The 25,380-nt window shown below is 43.6% G+C and overlaps 1 protein-coding gene across 1 annotated transcript in view; it reads right to left on the bottom strand.

The window, feature by feature from the left end:
• The window catches only part of DPF3 (double PHD fingers 3), a 193,791-nt gene extending 190,692 nt beyond the window's left edge, over nt 1–3,099 (bottom strand). The window contains 3 exon segments of the mRNA XM_021679542.1: nt 2,900–2,922; nt 2,924–3,016; nt 3,019–3,099. Coding sequence (XP_021535217.1) covers nt 2,900–2,922; nt 2,924–3,016; nt 3,019–3,099 — 197 coding nt within the window.
• Between the last annotated feature and the right edge of the window lie 22,281 nt (nt 3,100–25,380).

Here is a 25,380-nt window from a genome sequence, read left to right as displayed (position 1 = left end):
CTCTGAAGCCGCTTTAGACACTATGGTCTTTCTCAGATGTATCCAAATTCCAGCTACCTGCATGATTGCATAAACACAGAGGAAGATGAGAAGTCTCCAATTAAGTGGCCTCTGAATGCCAGCCCACCTTAGGGATCTCGGCAGCTCCCATTCTCCTGGCCATCTCTGGATGTCTCCCAGGTGGTCTGCAAGACAGGCTATTTTCAGAGGTTTACCCTGTGACAATGCCTCTACTTGGGTTCTGGCAGAAATTAATATCCTTCATGGGTGTATCGTCAAAACCAGACATTCTTCCTGCTGAAAAATAATGTGTGCTAATGAAGTTTGGGGAATTCAGGGCTTTTTTTTTTTTGAGTGGCAACCATAAGCAGATGGAGAAGGTGGCTCTTAGGCATCTGTTGGCTTAAAATATCTGAGGGTCCTTTTTCATAAGGGGCTAAAATAATGTCCATAAAAGGCTACAAGTTCACAAAGTCCCAACCTCCATATTCCCCACTTAGTACCTACCCACGTTCCCCCACTCCCCGACCGAAAGAGCTAAGAGGAGATTAGAACCAGGAATGTGGCCCCCCCACACACACCCCTTCTTCTCTGATATCTAAACTGAGTGCCACAGCAAGAGTGAGGTCTGGCTTGTAAGTGGCCACAATCGCACAACTTTCACAGGCACCAAAACCACTTTAGATTATAATACAGTGTATCCAGATCATAGGATGTATAAAGAGATGAAGATTTGAAGTCCATCTACAAACATGACCTGCTGTTTGACCTTGGCTAAGTAAGTGTGTATTTACTTCTCCCAGAATTGTTCCTTAATAACAAAACAGAGATATAGACACATACCTCCAAGCCAGGGAAACTCCTTACCAAAGAAAGTTTCAATACAGTAATGTATTTGTATGTTCACAGTTAGAAGCATGACAAAATAGTGTGCTGGTCTCATTCTTTTTAAACAAATAGTTACTTGAGGAAAAGCCCTGTTGGTTTATATAGAATAATTAAATAATAATAAGTTATTCTTTTCTAAGCAGGCAGTTATAATAATAGATACATATGTGCATAATCAAGTCTGGCAGAAGGTGGCAGACATTCCCAGTTAAGTGCATACAAACCAGGGTTTTGATAACTTAATAAAAGAGTAAGTTGTTTAAAGTGTTGATAGCAGATTTGGGGGAAGGTGGTTTACTTGAACTAGAATATTGAGTAAGATTAGAATTTATATTAAAAGCATCATGTTTCCTAGGTATGCAGAAATCAACCAGAATATGTTATGTGACTTACTTCTACATAGACCTTTACCAAACCCATATCTATGTTACCTGCATGGGTTTTACCTCACTACATAGCCCTTCTCTTGCTTGTCCATGTAAGAAATGAGGGTTACTCACACATCTAAGCTCAGACAATGTAGCTGCTAAATTAAATAATGTGTAATACCCATTTACACATCATACAAGTCTATCAATGCTTTTAAATTCTATTTGTCCAGATGTGACTGCTTGGTTGTGGGGCCACCCGCCGTGTCCTCTTTGTGATCTGATCAGTCCAGGCGGCTCCTGTTTCTGCCTCTAACACCCTGTTGGGCAGTAATAAGATGTTAAAGGCGCCAACAGAGAGAAGCCAGGCTGTCAGCTTCAGAGAGAAAGGGGGTGAAGGGTACAAGGAGGAGGAATAAGAAAGGGAGTTGAGGGGAGATCAAAGACAGGCAGGAAGAAAGCCAAACTGCTAAGAGAGGAGATGTGGTTCCAGGAGCTTGGGACCCTAAGGAAGACCCCAAAGCAATGAGATTCAAATTGTACCATCCAGTCACCCGAGCTACTGAATTATTAAATGTCCTACATGGAAAAGCCAGTATAATGAAAAATAGTTCATACTCAGGGTAGGCAGAGCCCCACGGAGGTGTTGCATGAAACCTGAGCTTGTTTCTCCCCAGCATATTAACCTACCACCACTTTATTCCCCAATCCTAGAGGAAACCTTTGTGTGACTGGTTTCTGTAGGGGGCGTCCGTGTTGTTGGCTTTTTTTTTAGGAAAGGGAGAGACTGACTCGGACGCACACAGAGAAAATGCTAATGTCGTTCAGCTCCGTTTCATTGTCAGGAGGGACACAAGAGGATAAAAACCTAGCTCTCCAAACCATTCTCCCTGCTCCCCTCCTCCCAACACCACCATCCAACCCTTTAGCTGGATGTGTCTCTGCGCTTTGTTCTAATTTATCCCATGCATAATTTATTTACGTGTGTATTGTTTCCCGATCAGCAACTTTTAAAAAACAAATGAAATGTATAAGATGTTTTATTAAACAAGTTGTTTTCAAAAATAAAGGCAGATGGTGTAGGTCTCCCAATAACAACGCGTGTGCTGCTGCATTAGGAGTTTAAAAACCGTCCGGAGCGCAGGAGGCTCGGCTAGTTGGGGAGAGGGGGTGGGTATTGTTTACACCCCCTTATCTCCAGGGAAAGGGTTTGGGATTCAAAAAGGAGGGGCTAATTAAAAATGACCACTCAACTCCCATCTAGAAAAAGCAGGCAAGGGTGTTGTGTATATGCTAGCGCGTGCGTGTGCGTGCGTGCGTGTGCGTGTGTGTGTGTGTGTGTGTGGTGACACAGAATTACAAAACATCTCATTGCAACTGTCTCTAATTATACAAAGTACAAGTATAATAATTCAGAACTAATTCCACTAAACCAGCCCTATGCTCTGTCCCTTCCTCCACCTCTAACCCCACCCCACTCAGACACCCTCGCCAAACACGCACCCTTCTGCAGTTCAAAAAACAAACAAACAAAAAAAACTGGAGCGAGCTGGGAAACCCTGGAGCGTAGAGATACTGCGCCTGCCCGCGCGTGAGCGGGCTCCAGGGTAACGGTGGTACCGCTTTCCCAGTAGGAAACAAACCTGGCGCACATATGAAATAGATTTCTCTAACTTGAGTTTACCAGGTGGCAGCGGCCCGCCTATGTGATTTCGGCTGGAAATGGGGAAACTGCAAATCAGCTGTAGGTTCAGTAGAAACTCAGCATCAGCGGTGTGGCTGCGCGAGCGACTGGGAGCGAGGATGCGGCGAAGTTACGCCCATTTATTCTGCCATAAAACATTTTCTTTCTTGGGTGAAACGCTGTGGCGTTCAAGTGCAGTGTATCCGAGCCTGCGAGCGAGAACTAAAGCCGGGAGCTGCTCTGTGATGAACATCAGCTTCCAGGATCCTCTTAACGGCAGCTTTAATATATATGTACATGTAAAACTCCGATACCGGGGATATTACTACCTTTTTCCCTATTACTGATGGGAGATAAGCTGGTGCAAACACGTCCGATTACCCTCGCGCGTTCCTTCGCGCTAGGAACGGCCCCCCTGCCGCCCCCCTCCCCCGCCCCCGGTGCGAACCTGGTTTTCAACTCCAGGAGGACCCCGGGGTGCCAACGCGGTGTGTTGAGTTGAAAGAACCTGCACGGGCATCGGCCACACACCCGGGAAAATTCTGCATGAAACGCCCCCCACCCGCACCTCCCCCTCCCTTCGCCCTCGGCTTCCAGCCCAGCTGGGAAGTCCTGGTCCCAGAGGCGCGGACCCCGACCCACGTCGCGCGGCGATCGGGAGGGGAGCTCTCCTCTGCCAACATCATTGCCAATAGCACCCCTTGTAGAGCGACGCTAGTTTTCCGAAGCTCCGCGATCACGATCGGACTTGGCGGCTTAACAGTTCCACCGACTGGAAGGAAGGAAGGAAGGAAGCCAGGATGAAAAGGAGGAGGAAGGAAGGCAGGCAGGAATTGGCTGTCGGACCCGGGGACTGGTCCCCGCATGTCCTCGCCCAGCCCGCCCCCCTGCGTCCGGGATCTGGGTGTCCGCTCAAAGTCTCCCGGCGGCGGCCAGAGGCACCTGCCCCTCGCTCTGGCCGGGAGCAGAAGCTGCCCGCTCAGGCGGGGAGCCCCAAGCTGCCTCTCCGCCTGCCTCGGCTTTTCACCCAGAGAAGGCGAGAACACCATTCATAAGACCTGCAGCTTCCCTGCGTCCAAATCAACCCCAAGTTAACCCGAGTCGTTAATATACTACAGCCAGTTCGCCCACAAACACACACAGACACACCGGTGACCGCCCGGAGCGCCGTCATGCTCGGGGGGGCTGCCCCGGCAGGAAAGCCCCGGGCAACCACCTGGGCCGCAGGGCTCCCGGGACCTACTGCTCCCCCTGCGGTCCTCCCAACTCCGGAAGGTTTGCACAAACTCCCCGCAAGCGATCGGAAGGCGTAAAGCGCCCTGCAAACTCCGGAGCTGCCACCGTCCGCTCGCCCCGGCGGACCCAGCAGCCGGACAGGGGCTGCGGACTCAAGAGGCGCGGGGCTCAGCCAAGTGCACCCAGGCGGCCCCTGCCCGGCGCTCGCCCCCAGCTCCACCGCCCCCCGCGCCGCGCTCGCCGCCCCGCGAGGCCGGGCACTCGGGGGACCGTGCTGTCCCCGAGCTGCCCACGACCCCCCTGTAGAGAGCTCGAGCGCCTGGTTCCCCTGCCGAAAACCCCTCTCGGTGCGTCCTCCAATTAAGCAGAACACAAATGTAACAATTTTCTTCTTGTTAATTGCATCTCTTGACATTTCTGCGCGTTGGGGGGAAAAAAAAGAAGATGAAGAAGTAAGAGCTGAAAGAAAAGAGAAGCCCCGCCGCGGCTGCAGGCGCCTGCAAGCGCAGTGCACTGGCAGCGCTCGGCACGCGGAAGGCGCCTTTTTTTTCATATTGAAACCAGGCGGAATATGTACATTTTTTAGTCTTACTTACGCTTTCAGGGGGTTGTGAATGACAGTCGCCATTTTGCTACAATGTAACAGAATATTGTCTGTCTCAGAGTTCTAAAGGTTCGCTCAGGGGAAGCGGCGAGCCAATCAGAGCACGGGATACCGGCCCGCTGGCCAATTGGCGCTGCTGGTCGCCAGATGGGCGGGGCCTGCACGGTGGTAGTTATTAGGGGAGCTGTCAAAGCCCAGAGGTCACTCCCTTTTGTAGAGCCCGAGAGCAAGCAGGTCTTAAAGGGGCAGTACCGCGCGAGCAGCTCCTTTTCGGATTTGGAAAAGTGGAGACGCACGGGAGAGTATTCTAGTTTGGTTTGAGCCCCTACTTTCTGAATAATTGCAGAGAGTTTGCGCTCCTGGACAGAAATATTTAAGTATTGCCAACAAACCACTGAACCCCATTCATTAGCTTTTGGCTTTGCTGTTACGTTTTTAATCCCCCAAAGGGCAAATCCCCTTGTTCCCGTGCAAAAGTTGGAAGGCTGCCGTTTCGTCTAACAAATTACTACACGTGCCCAGCCGTTTGCTAATGCTCTGGGTCCTAAGGCTTTTTAACATTCTCATTCCCGTAGTGTTTTCTTTATCTCAGCCACCTTCTCTCTCTCTCTCTCTCTCTCTCTCTCTCTCTCTCTCTCTCTCTGTTCTTGGAACTGCTGCCGCCGTTCCTGGCGACTCCAGGACAGCAACTCCCCTCCCCCTGGAATGTCTCAATGTCAGGCTCGCTCCCTCTTGCAGCCAGGGCTTTCGTTACGTAATGCGCGGTGGTCACTCGGCGCGGTTCCCCACTACCACCACTTCTCATCTAAACACACCGCAGAAACTTCTGAAACGATCAGATTCCGGCCGGCTGGGGAGCCAAGTGGGACCTGGCGCTCTGACCTTTAGGCTTAGGGACAGACGAGGTTTAAGGAAACTTTGGAAACGCTTTCTGCTACTAGGAAAGAGTAACTAGACAGAAGGTGTTGCCAGTCTCTTTCGGGGAGTAGCACACGCGATTCTGGCGTCACTTTTCACTACTTAGATACAAGGTGGAAAAATTTGCTACTGAATAATCCGGTATGACCCGAGGCTTCTGGAGTCTGTATCTGCTCCAAGTCAGCGTGAACTCCTCACTAGCGAACCCCTGACAAAACTGGGAGACTTCTGTGAAGCCAGGCTTCCACTGAGCAGCCGGGAAGCTCCCGAGCTTCCCGGTGGATGAAATCTCACTACATCATGAATAGGGGCCTCGTTAGCATACAGAAATCTGGCTAACATCCCAAAGTTGTTTAATCAGGTCAAATAGCTAAAATAGCGGAGGAGGGGTGAAAGGGGGAGAGGAGATGCCAAACTGCCAGTTCTTCAGAGCTGTGCCCTCTCACTTCCTTTCTCAGGGCTCCTCAAGGCAATGAATTAAAAAATAATAATAATAATAATAAAATAAAGCTCCAGGACTTTCAGAGTTCAATTCTATACACTATTCAACTTACAGAAAAACAGCACAAGGCTGAATGGGTATGTGTGTAAGACTTGAAATTTTTAACTCCTTTCTGCCTAGTAATAGCATAGGCGAGTCCTATAGATTGCTTTGTAACTCCTTTGCACAGCATCTTGGCATTTGAAAATAAGTTATCCATTTTTCTAAAATTAAAGTTTTAAAAATCCCTTTCTTACTAATTTGTCAAGGGAATGGTTCAGAAGCTAGTTCTTGGCCTGGGATGGGGTTTGAGAACATCAAAAAGCAAGAACTGTATTCAGACCCAAGAACTACAATGAGTTTGAAGTATCAGCCAGAACACCCACCAACCTCTTTGAGGTATCAAAACCACAGCAACTCAGACTGGAAGACAACAGCATATTTTAATATACACAGCTTGATAAAGGAAGCAGGAAATGTGGAGCCTACCCTGAATGAGGCTTACAATTTAATAGGAGAGGGAAGACAAATTCATATTACAAATTTTAAAAATATATAGACTCTCAGCATGTATAATTATTTATGTGTTAAGGCCCAGATGCAGAAACCAGCATAATTACTAACTACCTGGCACACTTGAAAATGGCAGATCAGATCCGTCTTCACTTTGAGAAATTTTAACCTAGAACTTAAACACTTAAGTTGCATTTTATAATGATTGAACTGAAAAAAATAATGAATTAAAGACAGAATTTTTTTTAGGTAGGATACGCATGCTTTTTATAATCTAATGGAATGTCATTTTAAGTCTATCAGTGGTATGACTTTTGAGTAAACAGAATTGTTGTGAATCTACCTTTTATAATTCTAAGACATGTAAGAGTTATTATCTTAACTTTGGTTTTTACATAACAGATCAAGTTATTTTTTTGCCAATGGTAAGGCAGATTCTGTCAGTTTGCAAATGGCCTGATCCCTCTGCAGTGAGGCCAGATTTTCCAAATAGGACTTTAAAATGTACTGATCCCACCCCACAAAAAGACATATATTTTTTGCCAGAACACTCAAAAGCAAGGGTGTTTAGAGTGGACATGTTTAAAGGAGACTGGAATCTTGAACAGTTCTGGAGAATGTTAAGTTTTACATTAATTTTGCAAAGAAGTAGTATATATGGTTAGAGGTGTGGGCCTTCAAATCCACTTGCCTAAGTTCACCACTTACCAGCTGGGTTATCTTGGTCAAGTTTACTTAGCAACTTGAATGTTTCAGTTTCTTCATCTGAAAAATGGCAATAATGATGGAACCTACTTCATATGGCTCTTTTTCAGGACACGTATCAAGTGTCTGGCACATAGCAAGCTCTCAATACATGTTGATTATCATTTTTTATTTAGATATTTAATTCTTTCCTGATGGCATAAGGAATGCAGGGGATCTGAACAAAAAGACACTACAAAAAGTAAAACTGTCTATCAAGTTTAGTTTTTTAAACTCATGAATTCGAGAAGAATGAACAAAGAACAACTTTCTAGATTTTTTTTTTTTTTTTGAGACAGAGAGAACGAGAGAGAGAGCACATGAGAGGGGGGAGGGTCAGAGGGAGAAGCAGGTTCCCTGCTGAGCAGGGAGCCCGATGCGGGACTCCATCCAGGGACTCCAGGATCATGACCTGAGCCAAAGGCAGTCACTTAACCAACTGAGCCACCCAGGTGCCCCAAAGAACAACTTTCATGAGAACAAAATAATAAATCAGACTACTTCAGTTAGGAGCCATATAACTACTTAAACCCAAAAAATGTCTTCTTGCTGACTGTGACATCAAGACGCTTTTAAAATCCCATCTCTAAAGCTCTACAGATATTCTATAGCTATAGATAGATATAGATTTAAATACATTCCATCCCTCCCCATCTCTTTCCTTTTTTTGGGCGGGAAGGGGGGTATAGTTGCCCATCTCTTTCATCTTGATTCAGCTGGTTGGGTAGCTTAATTTGGAGGTTAGAGTGGGCCCAGAATAACCACTCTCCATCTCACCTGGGAAGTCTAGAGCTGTGCTATCCAACATGGGAGCTGGGAGTCACATGTAGCTACTAAGCATTTGAAATGTGGCTAGTTCAAATGGAGGTGGGCTGTAACTGTTAAGTACACACCAAATTTCATAGGCTTAGTACCAAAAAAAGAATGTAAAATAGCTCATTAATAATTTTCATATTGATTACACATTAAAATGACAATATTTTGGACTTACTAGGTTAAGTAAAAAAATGTTATTAAAGCTCATTTCATCGGTTTCTTTTGAAATGTAGCTACTAGGAAATTTTAAATTATTCATGTGGCAGGTGTTGTATTTGTATTATACAGGATTGCTCCAGATAGTGTGTGTGACCAGGGGAGGGAGGATGAGGCCTTTCTCAATCATGTTAATCCATCTTGTAGACCCTTCTCAAATTCAGCCTTAATATCAGTTAGCAAAACTCCCTGGGCCCAGTTCAGGTATGTGTCCAACACCACCATCCAAAGGATCACTGGGGGGTGTGACCACAGACCCAAGGACCCAAACCACTACGGGCACCCAAATCTGTTTTCTTTTAAAAAGTTTGAGGGCTGGGGCATCTGGGTGGCTCAGATGGTTAAGTGTCTGCCTTCAGATCAGGTCGTGATCCCAGGGTCCTGGGATTGAGCCTCACATCCGGCTCCTGGCTCGGCGGGGAGCCTGCTTCTCCCTCTCCCTCTGCCTCTCCCCCTGTTCATGCTCTCTCTCTGTATCTCTGTGTCTCAAATGAATAAATAAAAAAAAATCTTAAAAAAAAGTTTGAGGGCTGTTTCAGCAGACCCTGAGTCAAAGCTGTGAGGAGATGCCCATGCAGAAGCAGGGAAGAATGGCATTTCTGCAGCAAGTGTTGGCCTTTGTGGCTGACTTTTTTTGAGGCACATCAAAATAAGAGAGAGGGCGGAAGGAGATGCAGAAATCACCAACAGCCAAAGAGTTCACTTGAAAGAGGAAGTGTGCCACAAAAGCCATCCAAAATAAATGCACTACCTAGCAGTCTCGGGGAGCTGAAGGAGTTTTATGTCCTATGGGTATTTAAAAAATAAGAACAAGCTCCCACCCTCAATCCCTCTATTCGTCCACAGAACAATCAGTCATGGCCTTGGCAGCTGATTGGCCACACTGGTTCCCTGAGATCCAGAACCAGCTCTGGTATGTTCTAGACACTAAGCCGAAAAGGGGACATCAAAACTATAATCTGGTTTTCTCTCCTCTTGGGGATGTGGATGGAGAGGGTCTTACTCCCCTCACGATATCTCAAAGCACAGAAGAAGAAAAAAAAAGTCAAGTTCTGGGTATCTGAGATGCTCCCAGGGCCAGACCTCTGAAACCGCTTATTTCAAGGTAAAGCCAAACAGAAACCAATGCTTGCTGCTTCCCACTAACTCAGTCCATTCATTCACTCATCCACTGGAGGCTCTCTTTGAGGGAGCCATTGTGCTAGGCACAGGTGGCGAAATAAAAATAAACCAGACAGGGGCGCCTGGGTGGCTCAGTTGGTTAAGCGACTGCCTTCGGCTCAGGTCATGATCCTGGAGTCCCGGGATCGAGTCCCGCGTTGGGCTCCCTGCTTGGCAGGGAGTCTGCTTCTCCCTCTGACCCTCTTCCCTCTCGTGCTCTCTGTCTCTCATTCTCTCTCTCTCAAATAAATAAATAAAATCTTTAAAAAAAAAAAAATAAAAAATAAAAAATAAAAAATAAAAATAAACCAGACAGGGAAAAAACCCGCAAAAAGCAATTCCCATCCATCTGGAGAGAGAATAAAGATAGTAGGCCCAACCCTACAAGCAAGCAGAGTAATTACTTGATGCGACTTAAAAGGGAAAAGCAGCCTGCCCAGCCAGGCTCTCCTTTTCCTGGAACAATGCCCATAATCCCAATGGAAGCATCCTTGGGTGTTTATGGAGTGCATTCACTCTTTTGGGTTTTCAAGGTTTCATGGTATTGAGATTTTCACAAATTGGTCTAAAACAGGGGAGAAGTGATATATGTCAAGGAACCTTCATGGAGGGAGCAAGGACCTCCAACACTGGGGGCAGGGAAAGGCTTCATGGAGACGGTCCCATTCAATTCAGGCCTTGGTTGGGTAGACATCAGAAATGAGCCAAGGAATGACAGGCTTTCCAGACCCAAACCATAATCCAAGAACAATTCATTCATCCAGCAAATATTTGTAGATTCCCTACTCTGTGCCACCATGCCTCCTTTATGCTGGGCCTTGGGATCCAGAGAGACCTAAGACAGTTCCCACCTTTAAAGGGGAGGGAGAGAGAAGCAGGCAGTGACAACACAGAGCCATGAAGCAGAGGAACAGGGGACACTGTGGGGTTGGATGAGGCACAACAACCAGACAGGAAGGTCAGGGTTGCCCTCCTAGAAGTGACTCCTGAGCTGAATCCCGAATACCCTGTAGGAGGAAAGATGTCCCCACGGAAGTGGCAGCACGCAGAAAAGCCCCCAGGGAAGTGAGAGAGAGCACCGTGATTTCAGGGATCCCTCTGGTAGGAAGGGAGTGGCAGAGATCTGAGCGAGCCCGAAGAAGCTGGAGAGACGAGGAGTGGGTGCCGACACTAAGAGAGGAAGAGTTTTATCTGGAAGGCAACCAGGCAACACTGAAAGATTTTTAAGCTGGGGGTGAAAATGAAGAGGTTGCCTTTTTAGAAAGCCCTTTCCATCAGCAGTGTGACCATGAATTGGAGGGAGGGCGAGCTGAAGGTCTGGGGCATCAGGGAGAAGATGAGGGGCAGAATTGGGGATTTCTAAGGAATTAGAACCTGCAGGCCATGGTGGCAGGCAGGCCATGGGGCCTGCAGGAGATGGAAAGGCCCAGGATGCTGCCAGGTTTTGAGCTTCTGGGAATGGACATCAGTCAGCTCCACTTGCCTGGAGAAACATGAAGTCAAAGCCAAGGCCTGAAGGCTGGAGGCCAATGAAGCACTGAGACCTTCAGTTGTGGGAGAGGGGCTTGCCTCACTCGAATACCTTAGCCCCCATCCCTCTATCACCTATCACCCCCTGAAATTGGTATAAGTCTCTTCTCCCGGCAGGACAGTGACCTAGGCTGGGATTCTCTCTAGCCCCCATCCTCTGGCTCCTCCTTGCCGTATGGATTCCACCTTGTGTCAAGGGCCTCTTCCAAATCCTTTCCTACTAATCCCCACCCTTTCTTTCAGGGCATGCTCTGAATCGGCTTAAAGGACTCTCCCTCCTGGGTAGTTGCATCTTAATAGGGGATTCTAGGACACCCCAAAACCTTCACAAGGAGGGGAATCAAGACTTCATGAGACATGGTGTACATATACACGCAGGCGCACACACACACACACGCATGCAGGCATGCAGAAGCAATGGCTTGATTAGAATCTCAGGCACCAGGAAAGACAGCGAATGGGATATTTTTATACAGGAGCTTTCTCCACTCACATCACACAGAGTAATCACAGTCTACTCTGAGAACTGGCCCAGGTCCCTCTTCTCCCTCACTAATGCTAGACAACCACCAGTGGGCCTTGGTTCTTCTTCCTGGTAGAGCCACTGCTTATAGAGCTTCTGCTGTGTCTATTTGTCTAAGAGAACTAATTCCGCTCTCTTATCCTCCCCTCTACCTGGCAATCCATGTTTTCCGAGTCCCCCCTTGGCCCGTCTACGTGGACACCAGATCTGAAATACTGGCACCAACCAGACAGGAAGGTCAGGGCTGCCTTCGTAGCTGCCTCGTTGCCTGGCAGCCCCTGCATCCTAAATCAAAGCAACTGGCAAGGTCCTCCTGCAGAGAAGGACAGGATGGAACAAAGGAAACAAAAGAAAAAAGAACTCCACCATTACCACCATGGGGAGGGACTGGAACCATGTTTGGACCAAGACACGCATGAACCAATTTCTCTTAAGCCTGAGTCCACGTATAAAGAAATAAATGTATTCCCTTAGCCATTTCCTGGGGAAAGAAATGTCTTTTCATCTGCAAAAGTGGCTGCCCCAAGGGCCCCCAGAGAGGCCTTTCTGTGGGGTATGGCTTTAAGTATGGTGACACTTCCAAGGCATCTGTTTCTCTCACTCACACCATTTCTCTGACCTCAGGCTTCTCCTCTGCCATGAGAAGCTCATCCAGGAGAAGTCTGAAAGCCAAGCACAGGAGAACACATTAAGTCAGGTTGTTCTGCAGATATTTACGCCCCATAAAAATAGGTGTCCACAAGCAGGAGAGAGGGACGGAAGCCACGGGACCTAAAATGTCCCACATTCTGGCAAAGAGTGGGACCCGGCCCTGCCGAATTGCAGCAGGTGCTTTCTGTTCTCTGACAGCTCTAGGCGGTGAACTCTGGTCTGCAGAGCTGCAAAAGGACAACTCCATGTTTATTCTACTCAAGAGGGCAGAGGGAGGTGGTAAGAAAATGTTCCAGAAGCCCACAGAGGGCCCAGTGCGTTTTCAATGCATCTAAGCCAACAGGGGCAGACACCCTGATGATCACTTCTGCGATGCATCTTTGGATTCCAGGACAGAGGCTTGGCAGTCTAAAACCCCCCAAAAACTAACGGCAAAGGAACCGGGCATGGAAATGAGTGAGGGGTACTTCTGGGAGATGAGACAGAATGGAAGCAACTGGTTCTGGTGAAGGAGAAAAGCACAAATCCAATGAAATGGGATTATTAAGGTCTAGGCAAGAAATGAAATTTATTTTGGTACCTGGATTCCCAAAGTTACCATATGTTCTTGTCCTCTGTTCTCACCAATCAACTTATTTTATCCCCATTCAACAGGCAAAAACTTGTATTGTTGCCATATTGTAATAGTTGGAACTCAGTGACGATTCTGAAAACCAGGGCTATTTTCTAGACATGAGTGGGTTCAATGATGATGACTCTGAAAGCCATCATGTTTCTAGAATGGCTTTTCATAAAGCTGATATTAAATACTTTTATCTATTTCATAGCTTGAATGTAAACCTATGCAGATTAAATGGATCTCAAATTAGTCACTTGCTACTGTTGGCATTCACAGAGTTTTATCCATAGCTATATTAAAATACTTGGTTCCTCAAAAAATTAAAAATAGTAATGCCATATGATCTAGTAATTCCATTACTGGATATTTACCCGAAGAAAATGAAAACACTAATTTGAAAAGGTATGTGCACCCGTTTATTGCAGCATCATTTACAATAGCCGAGATATGGAAGTAACCCAAGTGTCCATCAAGAGATGAACAGATAAGGAAGATGTGGTGTACACACACACGCACGCGCACACACACACACACAATGGAGTATTACTGAGCCATTAAAAAAGAATGAGCTCTTGCTATTTGTGACACGTGGATGGACCTGGAGGGTATTATTCTAAGTGAAATAAGTCAGACAGAGAAAGACAAATACCATATGATTTCATTCATATGTGGAACCTATAAAACAAAACAAATGAACAATCGGAAATAGACTAATAACTCCAAAGAACACACTGGTGGTTGCCAGAGGGGAGGGGGCTGGGGAGATGAGTAAAACAGATAAAAGGGGGAGAAATACTTGTATTTTCATGTGTCCCATTTGCTGGCTCCCTGTCCCACGAGATGTGGAGGGCAGGTGTGGCACCTTTAAATCTCCTGAGCCTGGCCCAAGGCCTGGTAGATGGTTAATAATTGGTAGTGGAAAGACTAAATAAAAACATAAATAACTACATAGGGACATAAATCCCACCCTATTTAAAAAAAAAAAAAAAAAACTCTACTTCACACCCACCAGGATGGCTAGAATCAGAAAGTCAAAGAACAGCAAGTGTTGACAAGGATGGAGAGAAGTCAGAACCCTCACCCAACGCTGGTGGGATTGTAAAATCGTCCAGCTGCTTTGGAAAATAATCTGGCAGGTCTGCAAACAATGAAGCATAAGTTACCCTATGATCCAGCGATTCCACTCCCAGGTGTATATCCAAGAGAAGGGAAAACATGTCTACACAGAAATGCATACACGAATGTTCCTAATCGCCAAAAGGTGGAAACACCTCAGTGCCTCTCAACAGATAAATGGATAAATGAAAGGTGGTGCGTCATCCAATAGATTATTAGCCAGCTATAAAAAAGGAATGAAGCACTGATCCATGCCACAATGTGGATGAACCTTGAAAACATTATGCTAAGTGAAAGAAGCCAGATACGAAAGGCTACATACTATATGATTCTATGCCTGTGAAAGTCCAGAGTAGGGAAATCCATAGAGACAGAAAGTAGATTAGTGGTTACTTAGGGCTGGACGTGGGGGTAGGTATAGGGGAAAGGAGGGTGCCAGCTAAAGGATACAGGATTTCTTCTGCAGGTGATGAAAATATTCCAAAACCAACTGTGGCAATAGCTGTACGTAGCTGTGAGTATCCTAAAACCCATTCAATCATACACTTTAAATAGATGAATTGTATGGTATATAAATTATATCTCAATAAAGCTGTGTTTTTAAAAATCTCTACTCATAATAAATGCCAAACACTCGCTAACCCAGACATTTCCGTGGTTATTTTCTTCTTTAGAACCACATTAGACATGTAGAAAATGTAAACTATTGGAGGGAATTCAATTTCCAACCTGGTGATTCTATATTCATGTTAGCCTCGTTTCATACTAAGTAACACAGAAATTCCTTGCCCTGAAAAACTCGAAATATTGAAGCTGTAACTATGACCCAACAAATGAGCTCATTGACAGAGATCCTGAAAGCCTTTGGGTTTCTAGGAAGTCTTCCTAGAAAGTCAAATACAAATATTTTAATCTTGCATATTAGCCACTCTGGCGTGACTCCTAAGGTGAAATCTTCATCATAGAAGGGCCAAACCAAGAACCCGTTTTACCTAAGGACCAAAGCGACTCCTATCTCAAGTTTGGCTTCTTTTTAATTCTGAAATATAATGGGAGTAGGAGAGGCAATTTCATCCAATTGAGATTCATTTCCATTTTTATATTGTCTTTCGCTAGTTTTTATCATGCATTGTGAATTTTGGTTCAACTCTCACCTGGTAAAAACCAAGGAGCGTGACCAGGAATGATACAAGTGGATGACAGTACTAAACAGTGTGAAAGTCTGATTAAGGAGGGCAGTGCAGAACAAAATGAATCAGAAAATCTTAGAACTAGATCCTGACTTGACTACTTACAAGGTACACAAACTCTGGCGGGTGACTTAATCCTGACCCTCAGTTTATTCATCTCTAAGATGGGGAGCTTGATACCAGCTTCTAAGGGTGGTGGTGAGGCATACATGTGATAGAGTAAGGGAAATAAAGGAAAAGCAACTGACCCACAGTGAGCATTTGAAGGGATTGAGTACTGGTTGATGCTGAAGAGGTACAAAAAAAGAAAGAACGGAAGATACAGGATGGGGGAGTTAGGTGGAGTCCAGGGGTAACAGAATGTGATCCGTTAAATCGGCGGAAGCCAGAAAATCCTGGGGCCAAAATGGGAGGCCAGACTCGCCTGTGCTCAAGGGGAAAGGGCGTTGGACGCAACAGTAAATAAGAGCCGAATTGGCCTGTCGGTAAATTCTTTGAGTTCATAAAGGAGTCCGTCCTTTCCAGAATTTCCTTTTGGCGTATCATGGAACTCGATGTGGATGTGGTGGATGGCAGTACGATGCGATTAAATGTCATGTGCAGCGCGTGCAGTTCCTAGCAAGTTAATCACTATTAACAACAGGGATATTTCAAAAGTCTGGATTTTAAGGGAGAAAGCCTTCATGGAAACGAACGTGTAGTCCACGTTAGAAGGTTCCCTCTTTTGACATTCCATTAGGAGGGGAATGGAGTTGTGCAACTGTTCTTTCCTGAAAAGACTAAAACCAAAGTCTTGAAAGAGTGCGCAAAATCCAAGTACCCAAATTTGTTACTGGCGATTGAGCGCCCTCTAGTGTCAACCAGTGGGGAAGGCCCCCTTCGAAAGTCATAAAATTGGGAAACCCTGCAGGGTTCCAACTCTGGAAGAAACTGCCAAACACAGCAATGTTCACATGGATACCTCGAAGGCAAAAAAAAAAAAAAAAAAAGATTGAAAACGCATCAGTATGACACAATTGAGTACTTTTTTCATGATGTTCTGGAACATAGCAGTATTCACAAGATATTTGCTGAATGAGTGAATGGCATTAGGTCCATGGCATTAGGTCCTGGATTAATGCCACATCAGGGCATTGACATGCAATGAATACACCACCTGTCAAACTGATGCAGCAATGGAAAACTTGACTGTCTGGATTTTAGGATACTTTCTGAGTGATACAGTTGAGTAAGAACTACGGCTAGGTCACCTGGTTGAAATTAAGGAAACTGCTCCACTGGGTCAACCAAAATGTGCATGTCATAAAAGCAAGTCGTCTTTTCCTCTCTAAGCTCTGGCGAGTCCATCTGCAAAGTTGGGGGGAGTGGGGAACATGGTTTGCCTCTGAGAAAAGATTACCCATGATCCTACATACTGTTAGAAAAGTAAAACGTACTTGATTTATTTGTCACCCATGCTGAGTCAGGTGGAAAAAACATGCTCAGTTCTATAGCCAAAGCTGTTTTGGCATCAGATGTGTTACTACATTGAGAGTGGGCATAAAAAATTAACCACACAGCCTTACTTCAAATTGCTTGCCATTCCAGTTTCTTTTGCTGTCAGAAACTTAGATTCAGTAGATTCGACATAATATGGAACGACTCTTCCCTGACTATTCCAATTTTGCCAAGAAGGATCGCAAGTCTTAAAGGGCGGGGGGGGGGGCGCAGAAGCCCTAGCATGCAATGACCCACTTTAATCAGGTGCCTGGATTTCTGGGAAAGCCAGCAATGTATTGGGACCTGCATTATCCCCACTTGGAGAGAACTTCGAAAGACATGCCCTATACAACTGCAGTGCAAATGATGACATGCACCATGCTACTTTCTTAGCTTACCAAATCTGCAACACCTCCCATTCCTTCCGATGTGAATGGCAGCCTAGTATACCTACGTATTGTATCTCTAGCCTGTATCTATGTCCCCCAGATGGTCGATTACCTGAAATTGAACATCCAAGCAGAACTGCCTCAGATGGTATCTTACAGATCAGGCCTGCCCTGCCTTTTGGAAAATCCCCAAAGCCATACCTACTGACTGTTGATGCTTCCGATGACTATTCATTTGGCCTACAAGTCACAGACAGATTTGTGCCTCGGACACTCTGGCGAGAGGCACCCAGAGCACAAACTATGAGAACTCCAATGATCATTCCCAATCTCCTTTCCAGGACCAAGAGGACAAAGGGAGACCAGATGCCTTAAATGCATCAAGGGCAGAAGGTGTCATTGGGAAGGGGGTATAAATCTGTTCCCCAGATAAAATCCCTTAGGAGAGGGTGCCCAACAGGCACTTACTCGTCATTTCCAAAAGTAAGGCAGGCAGGTGAGCATTGGGAGTAAAAATTCAGGCTACCACTGGCCACCACATTTAACTGGTTACTATTTTAAGTAAGGACTACAAGGAATGAGGTCAGAGAGGGGCAGAGTCCTCCTACATTTGCTCTGCACTCGCACGATTGTCATTAGGCACCAGGGTACTTTTCAAACGTGGGAGCCCTGCAGGGGGTTGCTTTTTCTGGCTCACAGCTAACACAGAGGAATGAGGCCTTCTCTTCTCCAGCCTTCTCGTCTGGGCTCCTGACCTTCCCACACCAGGAGTGCTCTCCCAGTGGGTGGGTCAAAATAGCTTATCCAGAATTCAGGGAGGGTAAGGGAGGAAGAAAGAGTAGGGCATTCGAAGACTCTGCTCTCAGAACTATAGAGGTCACAGAGGTGGTGGGACATTGTAACAGGATGAAACAAAACACCAAACCCAAAAGCAAAACTCCTTAATTCATCCTCATCGCATGATGTTTTCAAAGGTTCTTCTTTTAATTACTAGAAAAAGACATCCTTGGTGAAAACTGCTGGATATCCCAATAAGGCTATACTTTCTCCGTGTCCCATCCCAAACTGAGCATGGGCAACACCTGATTTTATTGAAAAACACATTTATCTTTAAAAATCAAAAGTATTGGGGCATGTGTGGCTCAGTCAGTTAAGCATCTGCCTTCAGCTCAGGTCATGATCCCAGGGTCCTGGGATGGAGCCCCGTATCGGGCTCCCTGCTCAGCAGGAGAGTCTGCTTCTCCCTCTTCCTCTCCCTCTGCCCCTGCTCATGTGCTCTCTCTCGCTCACTCTCTCTCTCAAATAAATAAATAAAATCTTTTAAAAGGATCAAAAGTATTTTTAATATCCTATTAAACTGCTAAGTGTCATTATGAGGTGACTATAAGTAACTATTGATTTAATTCTGCCGTCAAATAGAGTGCCCTCAAGTTGACAGTGTTGGGTGAAGTATCATACACAAAGTAATTCAGACAGCATGTCAGAATCTTAAACTACATCAATGCCTTACATTGTAAGCCATTCCCAAAACAAAGTAAGTGCTTCTTATGCAAGCAGTTGAGCCCAACCAAAGAGACAAGATTAATAACAGTAATAGTAATAATAGAGCAACACTTACATAGTGCTTCCCAAGTGCAGGCACCGTTCTAAAGCGCTTTCTTCATTTTAGCCCATTTAAATGTACGTATTCTTAGGACCCTCGTTCAACAGGCAGGAAAGATTTCCCTTGTTTTCTCGGTTTGTAAAGGGATAATTGGGTAAAAGCGAACACCTACTAACTAGCAGCCTTGACTTAAAACTAGGTCAACACGTTTCCCGCTCTCTAAACCCCAGTGCCAATAATTCTCCTCTCAAGTCCAAAACACAAAAATGAGTTTCTCCCCCAAATCTAAAATTTGCAATGCTGGGTTTGTAATATCCCATAGTGCTATTTTCATTAGTCATCTGAAAAGTAAAGAGGAAACCTCCCTCTCTAATGGCTAAAACCATACACCTTCAAGGCAGCAGGCAACACTGAGCTTGTGCCCCCAACTGCTGGAGACGCCTCCCCACCTTTTACTTACACTGCTCTTTCCCCTCCCACGGCCCTCCCCCCTCCATGTCCTCCCATAAAGAAAAACCAAACACCAAACTATCAAACTTCTACTAAAAGTTTTGAAAAGTTTACGAAAGGCAGCAAATAATTCTGCTGACACAGTGAAACCATCAAGAAGATGTGCCGTAACAAAATATACGTGCAACTTTAAACATTTTCCCAACTGCCCCATAATTTGTGATGAAGGTAATACTTCAGAGCAACAGACATTTGCTTTGTTCATTCTTTTGCATAGCTTTTTCAAGTTGAGTCCCCTCGAGCCAACTATAAATAAGAATGTGTGTATTACGGAGTCATATTAGTATTTGGAGTTTGGGGTTTATTTGGTTTTTTTTTTTCATTTTCAAAATGAAAATAAGTTCGTCTTCTTTCTGGATATAAAAATAATACATGTCCCTTATAAAGAATCAGAACACTACACAAGAAATGATCATGAAAATAAAAGTCCCCTGAAATCTCACCATCCCAGCCAGTGACATTGAAGGGTGCATCCTTCGATGCATTTATGTATGCACGTAGTCACACACACTATGCACAGAAACCTCCACAATCTTACATGAACGGGATTATATCACACCTGCTGCTTTTATTGTGGGCAACTCTTCCTCTCTCCCCTTAACATTAACTAGAGTGTGTCCATGTAGATTTCCCTTTGTTACAATCACACACACACATATACATATTCCTGTGTGCCCACATATATAGGGAGGTTTTTATGTTCTGCTTTTTGCCGTAATGGAATCATATTACACTCATTTTGCATCTTGCTTTTCTGACTCACTGGTATCTCATGGAAATCTCTCTCAGACATCTGGTAAGGCTATAATTCATTTCATTTAATGGCCATGCAATATTCTATGGAGTAATATATTTTAATTTTTCAGCCATTCCCTGATTAATGGCCATTCACATGTTTCCAGTTCTTGGCAGCTACAAACAATCCTGCAATAAACATTCTTGCACACATGTCCTTACAAATTAGCACTTTTATTTTTATGGAATAGATTCCTAGGAGTAGGATTCTAGGGTCAAGGGGAATATGTATTTTTAATTTTAACAGATAGTGCCAGATTGCCTTCCAAAAAGGCTGGGACGCTTTACAACTTCAATATACGAGAGCACACATTGCATTGTGCAATGTGTGCATAGTTTGCTGGGTCTGAAATCTAGCCCACAAATGGCTTGCAAAACCAACCATCCTGGCTGTGTTCAGTGCAGAGGAAGGACCTTTTCTAGTTGATGGGAAGGTGCTGCCAATGTTCCTGTCCTGACCTCAAGAAATTGGAGCATCTTCTTATATGGCAGTTACATGGCAGGATATTTGAACTTGCTCTTCTGTGAATTCTCTCTTTATAATCAGTTGCCCATTTTCCTCTGGCATTATTTAATATTTTTCTTGTCGATTTACAAGAAATGAAATTTGTAAGATTAAGTTTATAGAAACTATTTGACTACCATCTCCAATATATAGATGTTAGTTATCATTTGTCCCTTAACTTTGCTTATGGTATTATTTATGATATTAATTTTTTCCATCTTTTTTTTAAACCCCTTCCCCTTTTTTTTTAACCCCTAATCTTCTAATCAAATATGTTTATCTTTTCTTTTATAACTTCTGGGCTTCCAGTCCTAGTTAAAAAGACCTCTTTGATCCTTAGAAAACACATGTAGCCTCCTAAATTGTCTTGTAAAATATTTATTCTATTTTTTACATTTACCATTTTTTCCACCTGGAATTTATTTGTGCATATGAAGTAAGACGGAGGTCCAAATTTACTTTCTTCCAGCAGGATACCAGTTGAACCCACATCATTTTATCTATTTTTTTTAAATTTTTTTAAAGTAAGCTCTATGCCCACTGTAGGTGGGGTTTGAACTCAGAACAAGAGTCGCATGCTCCACCAACTGAGTCAGCCAGGAGCCCCAAACCCACATCGTTTTAAAGAATTTCATCCTTGGGCTCCCTGGGTAGCTCAGTTGGTTAAGCAGCCAGCTCTTGATTTTGGTTCAGGTCATAATCTCAGGCTCAGGTTATGATCTCAGGGTTGTGAGATCAAGCCCTGCATCAGCTCTGTGCTCAGGGCTGAGTCTGCTTGTAGATTCTCTCTCTCCCTCTCCCTCTCCCCACACCCCCAACACCCGCCGGGCTCACACTCATTGCATGCTATCTATCTCTAAAATAAATAAATAAATAAATAATTTTTTTTTAAGTATCCCATCCTCTAGCTACTGAATTCGAATGCTTCCTTTGTGAATACTAATCTCTAATGTGCCAGTTCTGGATTCTCAGCTTTCCACTGCTCTAGCTAATGATTCCTAGACCAACACCAATAACTATACTAATAAGTTCTGATAGCTGATATTCTTTTTTCCCATGGCATATCAGTTATTCTTTGTATAAAGTTGGAGATTATTTTATCTGGTTCAGAAAAAACCTATGAGCATCCTAAGTGGAACTGCATTAAATGTATATATTATTTTGTGGAGAAATAACATTTTATTTTTTTTTTTTTAAAGATTTTTTATTTATTTATTTGAAAGAGAGAGAGCACATGAGAGGGGGGAGGGTCAGAGGGAGAAGCAGACTCCCTGACGAGCAGGGAGCCCGACACGGGACTCGATCCCAGGACTCCAGGATCATGACCTGAGCCGAAGGCAGTCGCTTAACCAACTGAGCCACCCAGGCGCCCAGAAATAACATTTTAAATATTGTCTTCGTATCCAAGGATATGATAGACCTTTGATTTATTCAGATCTTCATTTGTGTTTTTATCATAATATTTTGTAGCTTCCTTTATAAGTCCTGTGTCTTGTTAGATTTATATCTAACTATTTCATTATTTTTTTTTAAAGATTTTATTTATTTATTTGAGAGAGAGAATGAGAGAGAGAGAGAGCATGAGAGGGGGAGGGTCAGAGGGAGAAGCAGACTCCCTGCCGAGCAGGGAGCCCGATGCGGGACTCGATCCCGGGACTCCAGGATCATGACCTGAGCCGAAGGCAGTCGCTTAACCAACTGAGCCACCCAGGCGCCCAGTATTTCATTATTTTTGTTGTTGTTGTAAATGTAATACTTTTTTCCATTTCCACTTTTTTTTTTTAAGATTTTATTTTTAAGTAATCTCTACACCCAATGTGGGACTTGAACTCGTGAGCCTGAGATCCAGAGTCACATGCTCTACCTACTGAGCCAGCTAGGTGCCCTGATCTTTATAAGTATTTAAATTCCATCCCCATTACCAGATTACCTTATTAATTCTTGTTTGTTTGTTTTTTTTTGACTGGAGTCTGTCACTTTTTTCTAGGTATGTAATCATATCATCAGGGAAAAAAAGATAGTTTTTCTGTTTTTTCCAATTTGCCAGTCAAATTATAATAATGATTTTAATGGAAATTATTTTCATGTTTCACCACGTAGGACATTATTTGCTTTTAGCTTTTGGTAAATAGCTTTTGTCATATTTGTTTCATTCTGTTACTATTTCCTTAGAGTTCTTATTAGGAATGAGATGAATTTTATCAAACACCTTTTCAGCATCTATTATATGATCATATAGTTTTTCTTATCATGAATTTTATCAGAAAGTTTCCTGATATTGAATCATCTCAAGAAAGCCTTCCTGATCCTGGTATATCAGGAAGGGATGTTATTTTTGCTGTTTTGTTGTTTTGCTTTGTTTTGTTTGTTTTGTGTGTGTGTGCGTGCGTGCGTTTGATAAACTTCTAGGCTCTTTTTGCTAGATTCAATTTACTGCTATTTTGAGTTTCTGCAAATATATATTCATTAGTGAGATTGTTCTAGAATTCTCTTTTGTACTACCTTTATCCGGTTTGGGCCATAAAATTATGCTGGCTTTGTAAAACAAGTTGAGGGGGTTAATTTTTTCCTGTAGCTTGGAATATATTAAATAACTTCAGAATCATCCATTCTTTAAAGATTAGATAAAACTCAGCTTTAAATCTACCTGGTCCCCATTTTTAATGGTAGATTTTGAAACATCTTTCTGCTATCTTCTCTGGTAAGTAATCTATTCTGCTTTTTCATTTCTTTTTGGGTCAAATTTGATAGTTTGTATTTTGATAAGATACAACCCATTTTCTCTGGGACTTCAAATTTGCTGCCATAGAGTTGTATGTTGCAGTCTACCAAAATTCCTTTAATCTTTTTCTGTTTTGTACTATGATTACGTCTCCCTTCTCATTCCTAAACTAGTCTGTTTTTGCTTTTTCTTTTTCCTTTCAAGCCCCTCAAACCAAATGTATATAAGAAACGGATGCATTATAAGCCATATTCAATACTTTATTTTCCTAAAGATAAATAAGTGCATATGATATGAAACTTAAAAGGTTAAAAAAAAAAAAAGACAGTGGAAAGTAATTCTTTCTGCTCATGTCCTCCAGCCACTCAGCACCTTCTGAGACACAACCACTACAGGGTGGCTCTTTTCTCACTTCTGGAGATGAATGTTTATCCCACTAATTGTCCGTCTTTCTTCATTTTTAGCATATGTATTTAAGTATAAATTTTCCTATAAAAACTGCTTTAACTGCATCCTAGGATTGTAATGTGTTGGGTTTTTTTCATTATTAATTCAATTTTTTAATCTCATGTCCACTATAATTTCTTCCTTGGGACGCCTGGGTGGCTCAGTCAGTTAAGCAAGCATCTGCCTTTGGCTCAGGTCATGGTCCCCTGGTCCTGGGATTGAGTCCCACATCGGGCTCCCTGCTCAGCAGGGAGCCTGCTTCTTCCTTTGCCTGCCACTCCCCCTGCTTGTGCTCTCTCTCTCGTTCTGACAAATAAATAAAAATCTTTAAAACAAATCTTCCTCAACCCATGGGTTATTTAGAATCTGTTCATTTAAGTTATAGATATATTTTTTTTCTCAATTATTTACTCCCTCCTCACCCGTAGTAGGATAATACATGCCCACTGAGTTTAGATTTGACCATGTGGCTTTCTTGGGCCAATGGACTACTGAGCAGATGGTACAGATGGTCCCTCACTTAGGATGGTTAGACTTACAATTTTTTTTACTTTACAATGGTGCAAAAGTCATACTCATTCAGTAGAAACTGTACTTTGAATTTTGAATTTTTATCTTTTCCCAGGTTAGTGATACGTGTAGGATCCTCTCTCAGGGTGTGGGGCAATGGCTGCCAGCACAGCTTCCAGCCATGATCAGGAGGGTAAACAACCCATACACTGACAACCATTCTGCACCCATATGACCATTCTGTTTGTCACTTTCAGTACAGCATCCAGTAAATTACATGAGATATCCAACACTTAATTGTAAAATTGGTTTTGCGTTGGATGAGTTTGCCCAACTGTAAGCTAAGTAAGTGTTCTGAGCCCATTTAAGGTAGGCTATGCAGAGCTCTGATGTTTGGTAGGTTAGGTGTATTAAATGTGTTTTCAACTTAACAATGATTTCAACTTACAATGAGTATGTCGGGACATAACCCCACCATAAGTCCAGGGAGATCTGTACACTATATTACAGCAGTTTTAAGTTTGCTTGTGTGGCTTGGCTAGGCCTTTTGCACTCCAGTGACTTTTGCCAGGAGAAAGGCATGTCCCACATGGAGGTTGCTCCTTCCTTCCTGGATCCCAGATATGATAAATAGAATAAAAAGGTACAGAAAAGAGACCTGAAGCTAGCCTATGGCTTGGAGCAGAGCTGCAATACGGACAACATGAACATGAATGAGAAATAAATAAATGTGTTGTAAGTCAAGGAGAGACTGAGGTTGTTTGCACAATAACCTAACTAAAGCTAACTAAAACAATTTGCAGATGCAAGGGGATTTATTTTCTATTATCTCTTTGTTATTGATTTCTGGTATAATTGCATTGTGGTCACAAAACACACACCCTATTGTTCCAATCATTTGAAGTTTGTCAAGAATTCCTTTATAGCCAAATATATACCCGGGTTTTACAAATATTATCTGGTCTTAAAAAGAGTCATTGGATGTGGTTTTATCTACTAATAGGTCCATTAAATTAAGTTTGCTCATCATGTTGTTCAAATCTTCCATGTGCTTACCGTCTGTCCACTTATCCTATCAGTTATTGAGACCCATATGCTAAAACAGCCAGTTATTAAGATTTTGCCCATTTCTCTTTGTAGTTCTGTCAATTTTTGTTTTATA

This window comes from Neomonachus schauinslandi, chromosome 9 (genome assembly GCF_002201575.2).
Source record: "Neomonachus schauinslandi chromosome 9, ASM220157v2, whole genome shotgun sequence".
NCBI lineage: Eukaryota > Metazoa > Chordata > Mammalia > Carnivora > Phocidae > Neomonachus > Neomonachus schauinslandi.
This window is presented reverse-complemented; position numbering and strand designations above follow the sequence as displayed.